This window comes from Zootoca vivipara, chromosome 3 (assembly GCF_965207765.1).
Source record: "Zootoca vivipara chromosome 3, rZooViv2.hap1.1, whole genome shotgun sequence".
NCBI classification, from domain to species: Eukaryota; Metazoa; Chordata; class Lepidosauria; order Squamata; family Lacertidae; genus Zootoca; species Zootoca vivipara.
The window spans coordinates 56,717,788-56,731,080 of record NC_142586.1 but is presented as its reverse complement, the minus strand read 5'-3'; the positions used below and the strand labels follow the sequence as shown (position 1 = coordinate 56,731,080).

General features: G+C 40.3%; 1 protein-coding gene and 1 long non-coding RNA gene across 2 annotated transcripts in view; one reads left to right on the top strand and one right to left on the bottom strand.

Moving 5' to 3' along the window:
• LOC118082750 (uncharacterized) overlaps nt 1-13,293 on the top strand; it is a 139,800-nt gene that overhangs the window by 50,329 nt on the left and 76,178 nt on the right. Inside the window, exons 8-11 of the mRNA XM_060273266.2 lie at nt 330-455; nt 3,614-3,697; nt 3,845-3,982; nt 8,165-8,284. Coding sequence (XP_060129249.2) covers nt 330-455; nt 3,614-3,697; nt 3,845-3,982; nt 8,165-8,284 — 468 coding nt within the window. The remainder of the gene's footprint in view (nt 1-329; nt 456-3,613; nt 3,698-3,844; nt 3,983-8,164; nt 8,285-13,293) is intronic.
• LOC148686261 (uncharacterized) overlaps nt 1,450-13,293 on the bottom strand; it is a 54,627-nt gene continuing 42,783 nt past the window's right edge. Inside the window, exons 2-4 of the long non-coding RNA XR_015948975.1 lie at nt 8,131-8,194; nt 7,853-7,929; nt 1,450-1,564 (exon numbers count right to left, since the gene is read on the bottom strand). This is a non-coding gene — a long non-coding RNA (uncharacterized LOC148686261). The remainder of the gene's footprint in view (nt 1,565-7,852; nt 7,930-8,130; nt 8,195-13,293) is intronic.

The following is a 13,293-nucleotide window of genomic DNA, read 5'->3' as shown; positions in this document are numbered from 1 at the left end:
AATCCGTTCCAGACGGGTCCACGGAGTACTTAAACTGAAAGTACTCAAACCGAGGTGTACTTAAATCGAGGTATGACTGTATTTATTTTCAAATTCTGCAAGTAGTTCATTTTTTCTTATTTGTTATCTATTCCCAGACATTATTAACTGAAATTAAGTCTGAACAACCATCTTTAAGGGGACAGAACTTTGATCAATATAAGTTAAAGTGAGAGATTGTCAGTGGTTTTGTTTTTTAAAACAGGTAACCTAGAAACCAAAGAAGTGTTTTGTGGACTGCTTTATATGAAAAACATTTGTTTTAAAATTTTGCACTTTTTTTTAAACAGATGGCATCAGATAGTTCTTCCTTACAACGGATGAAACTATCAGAAGGCAGCAGTAGACAGAACCCTTCGAATGCACCAAATGCTTCAAATCCTCCTCAACACGAGAATTTTGATAATAACTGTCCGGTAAAGCAGACTTTTACTCAGTTCAGTTTGCACTGTGTTATCAAGAAATTATTTACACTGGAATAGACTGAAGCTAATGTTAGTAAGTCCCACTGAAATTGGGTCTGTGAATATTTCGCAGACAGAAAGATGGTCCTGTCCCATTTTTCAATTTTCTGTGTGGATTTTTTGAAACTTTCAGTTGAAGTACTTACAATTTTATGAAGTGATCCAAGAACTGCCTTTTATTTTGTCTTTCTTTTTAAAAACTATTTCTAGCCATTTGGGGCGGCTATGAAGAGCAAGTCTTTTTCCAGGCCTGTTTAAAATGTTCTGAAAATACCCTGGAAATAGTGGAATGTTATGACACACAAAAAAGACGGGGTAGCCATATTCTTCTCATACAATGTCCCTGGGAGGCTACCAGAAATGGGAGAAGGTTGAACATTTGGAACTGTTTGTTTAGAGGGAAGGGGTGTTTGGTAACAAAAAGGAGGCAAATTTGCCAGGATTCTTATGTATTTTTAGCTATGGGAGCATGATATTTTTATGAACATGTTGGGCTGGTAGTCATCATCTTAGATTTCACAGAATGCCTTGTTCCAAGGCGGACATTTTTGGGAGAAATGGCAGCTCTCTCTCTCTCTCTCTCTCTCTCTCTCTCACACACACACACACACACACAGTTGCATTGTTTTATCTTTCTCTTTTGCAGTAGCTGTCTTCCTCCCTCAGCGCAACTCAATTAGCAAGAGCTCCGAGATGTTTTGTCTATCTCCCTGAAGATCACTCTGGCTTCCAATTTTTTTTAAAATAATGTCCCCACTCCTTGTGGTGAATCAGGTCACAGAATGGAGAGGCCATTTTGCCTAGTGGTACATGAACAAACATAGATCTTTTGGGTTTAAGTAATTATATAAAAAGAACCAAAAACCTTACTCAAGTTTTTTTTAAAAAAAAAGTTAAGTCAGAGGTAGTATGATCATGGCATGGTGTACAGTACATTCTCCTTTTTATCCCATTTCCTTCTTTATTGAAATGCATTATGGAAGTCAAGTTCCCAGAGAGGATTGTGAGACAAGAGTGCACAGTCCAGGCAATGGTGTTTCTTCATGCAGCCTCCAACACTTCTGAAAAACAACATGATCTTTCCTTTAGTCATACAATCAGAACAATCTTGTATTTTTTGTGCTGCTCACCATTGTCTATGCTTGGCAAAACAGTTACTTGGAATAAGATAGATCACTGACTGAGAAGCTATCTTGCTGAGTCTTTTTTTAAATAAAAAAAATACAGACATCTTGTCCCTTCTCCAGCCTCCTTTAACTTTTCGAAAACATCTAGCTGGAAGGGGAAAGTTACTTAACCTTAAACAAAACAAGAAATGGAATTTAAATTTGATGGCACAGCTGTTCGAAAATTAGACCAATAAAATGAAAACTGTAAATGAGCTAACTAAAAATAATGAAGATTGGCTGGCTGGCTGAGTGAAAGTTTTGAAAATCTGGAGTTACTCTGGAGCCTTGCAAAATAATCCAGTAAAAACCCATTAGCAGATCACTGAGATTTGAATGCATTCCTTTCCTTATTCCCTAGCTGAGTCCTGTTTACAGTTTGCTCTTTGTTGCTTTGATATCACACTCTGCTGAAACAAGCTTTTATATCACACTCTACTGAAGCACTAAAAGCAGAACCTCAAGAAGGATGTCTCTGTTCAGTTTGTCCTCTAATAACCACTATACAGTATTATCGTTAACACCTTAGTCATGTCTATGCTGCACATGTAAAGAATTTTGAAATGTTTATCCCATTGAAGGTTCTTCCTATTGAGAGAACATGCGTATCACTACCAGACCCAGCATGCTGAGCTGGCCTTGCCCTTCAAGCTCTTTTCGTGCCAGGCATCCCCAAGCAGATCTGCCACAAAAAGACCTGTTAAGCTTGCAGGTTTGCTCGGGACTTGATTTGCACAATTTCAACCATCCTGCCTGCAACCATGTTGACATCATGAAAGTCAAATGTGCCTAAGATGATGTATGGATGTAGCTTTACAGCAGCTCCTCAGTGAAGCGCTTCCCATTTTTTAAATGGGTGCTTCCTGCTTGCCTGCCACTGTTCCTGAGTCCAATGACTTCTGAAAACACCCTGAAGAGTTGACATTCTAAAAACATCAGGTGTGTTGTCATTCAAATCCTTCGAAGACAGAGGTCCTCTGGCTGGGTCGGGGTGACATGGGGTTGGGGGGCCAACTCCCATCTCTTGCAGGGGCTCAATTAGTGCCAGCGCCTTCTGTCAAGAGTTTGGGTGTAACCTTTGACGCCTCCCTTTCCATGGAGGCACAGGTTGCAGCCACAGCTAAGGTGGCATTTTTCCATCTCCGCCGTATCAAGCAGTTGGTCCCTTACCTCTCTCGCCCTGATCTGGCCACAGTGATCCATGCAACGGTCACCTCCAGGCTTGATTATTGTAACTCGCTCTACGCGGGGCTGCCCTTGAAGCTGACCCAGAAACTCCAGCGGGTGCAGAATGCCGCAGCAAGGTTCCTTACGGGGTCCCGACCGTGGGATCATATTCATCCAGTGCTTTACCAGCTGCACTGGCTCCCGGTGGAGTACAGGATCAGGTTTAAGGTGCTGGTTTTGACCTTTAAAGCCCTATGCGGCTTGGGACCCTCCTACCTACGGGACCGCCTCTCCTGGTATGCCCCGCGGAGGACCTTAAGGTCCACAAACAACAATATTCTGGAGATCCCGAGCCACAAGGCGGCTAGATTGGCCTCAACTAGGGCCAGGGCCTTTTCAGTATTGGCCCCAACTTGGTGGAACACTCTTTCACAGGAAACCAGGGCCCTGCGGGATTTGTCATCTTTCCGCAGGGCCTGCAAGACAGAGCTGTTCCGCCTGGCCTTTGGGTTGGATTCAGTCTGATCCCTGTGTTTTCCTCCCTCATGGTCTGGATTTATGGACTACTTAAAATGAGGCTGCATTTTAAATTTTAATATTGTATTTTAATCTGTATTTTAATTAATTGTTTTCTTTTATGTCTTATTGTAATTTTATTGGTGTTAGCCGCCCTGAGCCTGGTTTTGACTGGGGAGGGTGGGGTATAAATAAAAATTTATTATTATTATTATTATTATTATTATTATTATTATTATTATTATTATTTTCTTTACCTAGTCTTTCCTTCCTGTGATGGAGACACCTGGGAACCAAGAAGTACCAAGTTCTGATACAGATTCAGAGATCCTCCCGGGACACAAGGTGAGAGAATGAATGTTGAAAGAAACTCAGCAGCAGATGGAGGGACAGAAGAAGAGGAAGCATGATTTTGGAAGGCAGCTGAATTGGGAGAAAAGGTATCCTTTAGAAGGGTTGTGGCAACTTTTTGTCATGTTCACCTTTCTCCAGGTTCAGAAGCCACAGCAGAAGTTAACCAATGAGATGCCAGCTCTGGAGCAGCAAAGTTTCCTTCCTTCCAAGTTTCCTTCTCCTTGGAATGAAGATAAAATGGATGGAGATAAAGGGAGACAATCTGATGACTCTAAGGTAAAAACTGCAGAGGAAGAATACGATCTGTTCTAAGGCTCTAGTCACGCATTCACCCTTTCCTAATGAGGAAGCTGGTATGTTTGACCCTTCATCCATTAAGTGACTCTGTTTGTGGCATCATAACAGCCAGAAGAATGAACCAGAAGCTTCTGATAAGTGAAGCACTGCACCTTCATTTTAGCTGGGTTGTTTTATTATAAAGCAGAACAGCATGGCTAAGCATATATATGATGTCATGTCAGTTGTAGTAGATGAAGTCAAGGTAGATCATTAGCAGCTTTCCAAAACATAACTGCAGCCATATAATGCTGATGGAAAACAAGCAGCCAATAAATCTTCATTGCTACCATCACATTAGTATTATGCTACAGAACTGATTTGTAAAAGAAGGCAATGCATAAATATCTTTTTTATTGCTGGCACTACAGATATTTAATAATAACAATAATGCCATTTTTTAAATAAAAAACTTTCTTAAATGTACTTGCAAAGAAGCAGTACAAAAATTTAACTGCAGTACTACTAGAAAAAGCTAACAATAGATTTATACCAGTTATTCACACAATCATCTTTGTATGTTCACTAAACAAGTACAGGAGATGTGATTGGTCCTCCCCCCATGTTCAATCTCTTTTCTTTCTTTGCAAGCAATTTTTCCTAATATAAAACATTTAATATATTATTTTCATTAATATATTCATTTTCATGCACACTTTTACCCAATATACCGTATGCATTTCTGTTAACAGTGATTGGTTGGGGAACTGCATCACAAAATTTGGATAAATGTACATTTCTAAGGATGGCTATGTTTTAGTTCTCAAATTGTTTGGGAAAGTGAAAATATGATAAATGTGGCTTTAAATGCAAACTGAATTGAATTTATCCACCATCCCCACACCTGACCTACTCCAAACTCATCAAGTTGAGTTTTTCCCACCTAATATCCACTCCTGGTCCTGACCAGGTATTTTATAAATATAGGTTGACACCCCCATTTGAACCTCCCTAGAAGTTGCTTGTCACATTAAGAGAAGGAAGTTCTTATGGGAAGTGCATCTCACATTTTATCAGCTTCAAAGCATATTAAACCATATAAAAATGTTCTAAAATTGACTTCTGCTCTTGTGACTGAAGTTTATTTCATGAAATGCTTGCTTTTTGTGCAAATCAGTAATTTTTATCAGATGAGAGGGAGAATGCAGAACTCATGATGCTAAAATATGAATGACATATGTTTGCTTCCTGTTTAGCACAATTAGGTCTTTTGATATGAAACCCATAAGATCAGTGGAGTTAGTGACAATATTTTTTTGTGGCAGTCCATTCTCCTTCCAAAGTCAGTTTTACAGGGTTTTTTTTAATAAACTAAAAGAAACTATAGGTTGATGAAAAGGGAAATCAGATGGAATATGTACACAACTAGTAAAGCATAAAAAAAAACCTTTGTAGTGTGTTTGTGTGAATAGAAAGTCAGGAAAAGAGATTGTGTGTGACTCAGAGAGTCAGGCCAATTACTGCTCTCTTGCAAACCTTTAAATGGTGGAAGGTTGCCTGCTGGGGAAATTGCTTAGAGCGAGGGTGCAGCCAATTCATCCTACCCCTCCCTGCAGGCCTTTAATCTGCCATCCCCAAGGCAGGCTTTTTATGGCTTTTGATTTGATCCTGGAATGTCCCTATTTCCTCCACAAGTGCCAGCACCAGCAAGCCCTTGGAGGTAGATGAGCTGGCATTTGTCCTGAACAGCCGTTGCCTCTCCATGTCCTCTCCATGGCTGCTGCTGCCAGCCTCCTCCCTTGGACAGCTCCCAGTGACTGCAGGAGAGCAGTTGAGGAGGAGGAGGAGGGGCTGCCACCGCCAAGGCCCAGCCTTGCATGGCGTGTCCTCTCTGACAGAGGGCAGGACAGCTCTGGGCGGGAAGAAGGGGAAAGCAGAGTAGAGGGCAATGCTTTGTGTGCCCATGTCTAATATTGTCCCTTTCTAAAATTTATTTGTGGGTGCTTTTCTTTTTGTAACTCTACCAAAGGATAAAATAATATCAAATTGAGATGTAAGGGTTTTCTTATGGCAGTAGAGGGGATCTATGCTGTGCCCGTTGCTGCTGCGGTGGTGGCACTTTTCCTATAGCAAAAAAATGGGGGATCGAGAAAGGTCAGTTGGCGGAGGAGTGAGAAATGTCCCTGTTTTCATCTGAGGAATGTTGGAGGGTACACTACGCTGGCCTAGGCTGAAGGGAAGGCAGCAATCTGCCTTAAGCCTATGTAACTCCAAAGCCCAACCAGCTGGTGGCTTGCTGAGAAGCACACTTTTCTCTGCTGTCAGTGTTTGGTAGAGGCAGGAGAGCAATGCATAGCGTGCTGGTTCAGGGAGTGGCAGAGAGCCATTTTAGCCCAGAATAGCTTTGTGCAAGTGTAGAGAGTAAAGAATTGGGTAAAAATCTTAAGCTGGAAACATTGTTGTTGTTTAGTCGTTTAGTCGTGTCCGACTCTTCATGACCCCATGGATCAGAGCACGCCAAGCACTCCTGTCTTGCACTGCCTCCTGCAGTTTGGTCAGACTCATGTTCATAGCTTCGAGAACACTGTCCAGCCATCTCGTCCTCTGTCGTCCCCTTCTCCTTGTGCCCTCAATCTTTCCCAACATCAGGGTCTTTTCCAGGGAGTCTTCTCTTCTCATGAGGTGGCCAAAGTATTGTAGCCTCAGCTTCAGGATCTGTCCTTCCGGTGAGCACTCGGGGCTGATTTCCTTCAGAATGGATAGGTTTGATCTTCTTGCAGTCCATGGGACTCTCAAGAGTCTCCTCCAGCACCATAATTCAAAAGCATCAATTCTTCAGCGATCAGCCTTCTTTATGGAAACATTAGATCAAAATTAGACCAGTTCCTTCCATACCTTCAAGCCTCCCTTGGTTCTAAGTGCGCCCATTTGCTCAATACTATGTTTTGTTTTGCTCAATACTAAGTGATGTTTTGTTTTGTTTTTATAAAAATAAACCCTAAAAATAAAGCTGTTACTATTTTCAGTTCCAAATATTGTTTAACTGGAAGTTTGCTTTCCAGTGATAATTTCTCTTTTTTAAAAAGTGATTTCCGAAGACACACTTTCTTACCAAAAATAAGGCTTCCTGGAAACGAGGCACTTAAAACGAATATGGAAAGCATAATAAAAATCGCTGTAAACCTTTCATATAAAAAGCTTTAGTAAATTTTTGCCTGGATTGAAAGTTGGTATACTTGCGGTATGGGGAGAAAATAATGTAATTTGAAAAGTTCAATTTTGTCAAGAACGACCTACAAATTCTTTATATGTTCAGATTGTTCTTTGGGTGGGTCCAGATCTAAGTAAACAGTTTTCCTCTGAACTGACAGATACCCTGTTTCTCATATTTTAAGACATACCCATAAAATAAGCCATACAGGATTTTTAAGCATTCAAGGAATATAAGCCATACCCCGAAAATAAGACATAGTGATAGGCGCAGTAGCAATGCCGGCTGCGGCAGGAGGAGGAGGAAAAAAATAAGACATCCCTTGAAAATAAGCCATAGTGTGTTTTTTTGAGGAAAAAATAAATATAAGACGTGTCTTATAATATGAGAAACACGGTACAACTCATCACTCTCCACTCCATAGTGTGCTCTCCCTACACCATCATAGTGGATCTGGTGGTTTTTTAACTCAATAGTAGAGCACATACTCTGCATACAGAGCATCCTAGGTTCAATTTCTCCAGGAAAGGCTGTACCAATCTGGGAGTTTTGTAACTATGCTAAGTTTTACTACCCGTGCAACTTTTCTGACTGATTTTTGCAAAAACACATGAACCTGACCTTTGAAGAGTTTGTAAGTAAAGCAATTTTTAACTTACCAAATGTGTGGTCTTTTCAAATGCTGGGGGAAGAGGGAAATTTTTGGAACTCACTTGCAAGGGCATAGTTTAAACACCTAACAATCAAATAGTAAATAAATTTTGTTGTTTTAAAATACATATATAAATAAAGTTTTGTATTTTGTATTATGTTTTTGTATTCTATTTCTGTAAATTGTCTGGGTGTTCACTGAATGTATAGCAGTTTATACATTCTGAAATCAATCAATCCATCAAATCCAACTTAAAAATATATATTTATGAATTTTATACCCCACCTTCCTTTTATAATCTTCCTGTTGTTTATTACAGGAGACATCCTTCAGGCAAACCGACACTTCACTGGCAAAAAAAGTAAAAAGAAGAAAGTCCTCAACAAAAGACATAGACATTCACTCTGGGCCACAGAATAATTTAACCCAGATCAACCAGGTATGCAATCCATCCCATCTCCCCACCATTCTGTTGCACTTTGTTTCTCAAAGAACAGTATTATTTGTTAGCTCAGCAATCTATTATCAAAAACTCACAACAGAGGTGGGTTAGATAATGTTTCCAGGACCAATGAGGTAATCTTTACCATCTAGCATTTGTATGTTGATGCAGTTTTTGAGTGTAAGCTTTGCCTATCCTCAATCATTTGGGACAGAAAGGGATTCTATAAACATGGCACTGCAAGATCCTGCTGAATACAATCATAGTCCTGAGGTGCAATAAGATCTCAGCCCCCTGCGTCCATACAATTTCCCCCCTTATTATAGTGTATGTTATCCTGTTGCACCTATTTCTTGGGGAAATGGACTTCTGCTCACACAACAGGAAATCCCCTCCCCTAAGACCTTCTGGATGCCTACAAAATCTGTTTCCGGTGCAACATTTTATCTCATTCAGTAGCTAAAATGATTCCTTAATTTTGACCAATGAGTGGCACAGTTCAGGGTCAAATTCATATCCTCCAGCATTTTTAGTTCCAAAACTGTGACTTGTGTCTTCCCGTCCGTGCTTCTTGCATGAGTCAGGTGGCTTATGTGAGATCATATAGCCCAAAAGCTGCGCTTGGGGGATGCACATGTGAGATTGCAGTCCGGAAAAAGCTAATTTTGGGGGGGGGTTGCTTTTTTGGGGGGGGTGCAAAATCACACAAGATCACGGCACCCAAAATGGCTGCCATGCTTTCGTGTGAGAAAACAGGATGTCCCTTTCCCCCAAGAACAAAGGTTTGATGTATACTTACTTCTGTATTGATTAGGTACTTAGGAGTGGGTACCTTTTCCTTTCATCTAGACTTCAAAACAAAGGGAAAAAATTGTGCTAGCACAGGATTTCCTACCTCTCTTCCTCCTGCACATCGTTCCAAAATCTATCTTTATTTGTGTGTTGCCTGAATCTTTACAAGTTTTGAAATCATTGAGCATACACGTTTCACAGAATTGTCCAGATTAAAGGTGTAAACAATATCATGATTAATAAAGACTATCTTATGTGATTTTGAAGTGGGAATTATATATGTTTTAGTTATGATTTAAAATTTCCCCAAAGAAGATGAGCCGTCTTGCTGTTTGAATTGTGTTGCATCCTTTTCATTAAGTACATTTCTATTGCTGTAACGAGGCATACAGAATGCAGAGTACCCTGCCCTCTCCTCTCTGCCCCAGAAGTATGTCCTTCCCCCCCCCCCTCATGCATCACATAGCATTGCGCATTGTAGGGTGATTTTCATTTTCTGAAAAATGCAGGAATGTTACACCACAGGGTGCTGTGGCCTCGTGCTGCTGCCACTAGCATTAGAACCAGCAGATGCTGTTGGCAAGACATAATCAGTTGTGGTATTGTGCAGCTCCTGGAGACCTTGTGCAGTATCTGAAGGGATGCTAGGGGTAAAATGTCAGCATCTGGACTGTCATTTCTGAATTTTCCCATGATGGGATTTTCTTTGTATGGAATCTACTCTCATCTGCTTTCCCAAAGATACGTACAGCTATGCAATGCAAGCTCAGCATTCAGGGACTGCCAGCTACAGATTTTTCTCCCTCCCTCCTTCATTCATTTCATGAATCAATGTGTGTATGCTATGGAAGAATACACGTGTGTATGCATGCACACACACCCTTCTAAATGTATTTGGCCAAGAACAGGTAAACCAAAAAGTTCCATTCCGTGAATACAAATCAAATGAGCTTGCAAAAGGAATAACAATCAGTGGAGGAGAATGCAATTGTTAGCATCCCTAATTTGAGAGGGTTTGTGATCCGTGCAGCTTTGCAGTCTCCATTGGTACAGAAACAATAATAATCAAGGTCGGAGCCTTTCCTCTTGTTACCAAATATATGTACATGCAACATCACCGTGGCTTAAAAGCTCCTTGTTGTTGTTTGAATGCCTTCTGCTCATTCTCTGGGTTTGTTTCCCGCAGCAACAGAAAGAATGTGTCAGGGTGTCATAATAATCCTCCATTAAATCTGTAGTATTTAAATTTTAATGCTATAATTCAACAGCTGACAAAAGCCCATTGAGCAGGACTAAGGAAAGGAAAAGAGCCAGCCCCATTTTCTCAAGGGTGATGCTATAGCAACACAGAATGAATTTGGGGTCAGGGAACAAGCTGTCTCCATGCTTTGTTTGCACTTCCTGGCTAAAAGTGGAATCTGGTGGTATAAATTTTACCAAAATAAATGGTCATTTGGATTTGTACAGAAATAGTTCGTTTTGTGTAGCCTCTTCTCTTGAAAATATGTAGAAGCATGCAAGATGACCAGGAGCCACAGAATAGCTGCTAGGCCAAAGGTTTTAGGGACTGTCACCAAAGAGATGGTTTGAGAGTCTCTCTGTTTTGCCTCTGTGGTGGCGCATCAGAAACAACACCCTTTGTTTGTATTAATGTTTTAGAAGAATTAGGGAAAGCAAAGAAGGAAATATGCTCCTATAATCCTGTTTGAGTGTGATGATTTAATATTCCCATCCGATCTATTTTTTTTGTATTCATTGCTCCCATAAACATGATGCATGAGATTTTAGTTGAATGAATAATTTTTTAAAAAAATACTTAAAATCAGTGCTTTTTTAATATAGAAAAATAGGTGCTGGTACTCATCATGAAGTAGTTACAGTAAGTGCCACACTTTTTAAACTCCCCCCCAAAAAAGAGGTGCTGCATACTCTTGAGTAACCCCTGAAAAAAAGCACTGCTTAAAACATGATTCTCTTTTAAAAGTTCAGCAATAGCAAAGAAAATCCTCAATGTGATCTTGTTCACTAACTGTGGTTTCCTTAGCAGGGCTTTAAAGATTTTTTTTAAAAAATAAATAAATTATAAAATGTACTTTAAAAAATTGATACCAAACTACCTGCTACCAGTTTAGTCCTTTATGCCAGTATAGAGCCTCTGTTTGCCTGCATAGCTTAGGACCCACCCAGGATGTGCCCAGTGCCCAAAAACCCTTTTTATGGAAGTGGGAATAGCAGCCAGCTGCTGTTGGAAGAGGATACTGCAACAAAGAGCTATCCCATTCTATAGCACCACTTACATGTAAGTGGGAAAGGATTTGCAAAATCACTGATCCTTGGGTGTAAGCTTTCGGCAGGAAGGCAGGGGGAGCAGATTTATATTAAACACAAGCTCATTGCATCTGTTGCAGAATCAATTTGGTGTGTTTTTTTTTAATGCAACAGCAGTCACAACTGGTCCTTTAAAACTCTGAGCATTATCCAGTTAAATGTTAGCATTTGAAGCACTTTGAATAGAGCCCATGCAACTGAAATCAATGGGACTGAATCCCATTGTGGTTTTTGAGCAATCATGTGGATACTCTTTTTAAAAGTTCTTTTCTTTCGGGGCATCCAAGTGAATGTTCAATATTATAGATAGTAATAGATAGTGAGCAGAAAATGTGAAGGTTCAGGGTGGGCTCTCTCTCCCCCCCCCTTTTAGCCAGTACTGCTAAGGTGACCAGATGCAAGAGAGAACAGGGATCCAGAACCTTTAATACTGTTCAGAGGAGGGAATTTCAGAATATATAGCTTGCATGCTGAAAACCCATCATCTAGATAGCTATTCAAGGGGCAGAAGCCATCTCCTCTTTTGAGCTCAGGAGAAACACCAGTTTTGTAGTATACTATCATTCACATCTACTAAACTCTCCCATTTCCTTAATTGTTGGATGGCACAGCTCTGATACTTTTATGTTGATAGCTAGTCCTGCTCTGTCTCTTTCTGGCAAATGCAAACCCCAATCCCTATTGAAATTGCATGTTTGTTTCTTAGACTTGCCAGCATGTAGACAACTGCGTATGCAGTACCATTTAAAAACGCAGGTCTTCTCTGTTTTGTGTCCATCCGTAGTGATATTGCAAGGTCTATTTTACGGTATTTCAGAACTACATTTGCTTCCCAGTGCCCTGTCCTGCTTTTTCTTGTGCTCCCAAGACAGATGGATCAGCTCACTTGACTTTCTAACCCCTTTGTTCAAAGCATTCCTGCTTAAACTAAAAAGGAAGAAGTTAGTGTGCAAATGCCACTGAGTCATTGCTTTTAGAGTGAGCCCATTTGGAACATGAAGTGTAACCACAGGAGATTCCCTTTCACCCAGTAACAGTGTTACTTATTGATTATAAGCGTGTGATCCTAAGCACACTTATTAGAGAGTGAGCCTCATTGGAAAACGCAGGGTCTGACTTCTGAGTAAATATACATAGGTTTGTACTGAACATTCTAGCCCTGGCAAAATGAGGAACGTGGCATTTTATTGTTTGTGAATTTCTGGAGTAAACTTTCCAAAAGGAGAACAGTTTTACATTGGATTCAAGATTTAAAAAAATTCCTTCCAGTAGCACCTTTGAGAGCAACTAAGTTTGTCATTGGTATGAGCTTTCATGTGCATGCACACTTTTTCAGATCCTTCAGATTCTTATCTGAAGAAGTGTGCATGCACACGAAAGCTCATACCAATGACAAATTTAGTTGGTCTCTAAGGTGCTACTGGAAGGATTTTTTTTATTTTTTTTTACTTCGGAAGACCAACACGGCTACCTACCTGTAACTTACATTGGATTGTTACCTGTGTGGCTAACTGATAAGGGAATGAGAATCTTACCTGCCATTTAATTCTAAAGCACTGCAGACTATAAACAGTGTGTTTATCCTTATTGTGGTGATACAGCTGCTACCACAAACTTTGATTTTCAGTTGTGAAAAATGTAGGGAGACTGGAAAAGGGCTGTGGGTAGGCATTTCCCCTCACATTCATATACTAATACAGTGGTACCTCGGTTTACAAACACAATTGGTTCCGGAAGTCTGTACTTAACCTGAAGCGTACTTAACCTGAAGCGAACTTTCCCATTGAAAGTAATGTAAAGTGGATTAATCTGTTCCAGACGGGTCCGCGGAGTACTTAACCTGAAGCATACTTAACCCAAGGTATGAGTGTAATTGGTTCCGGAAG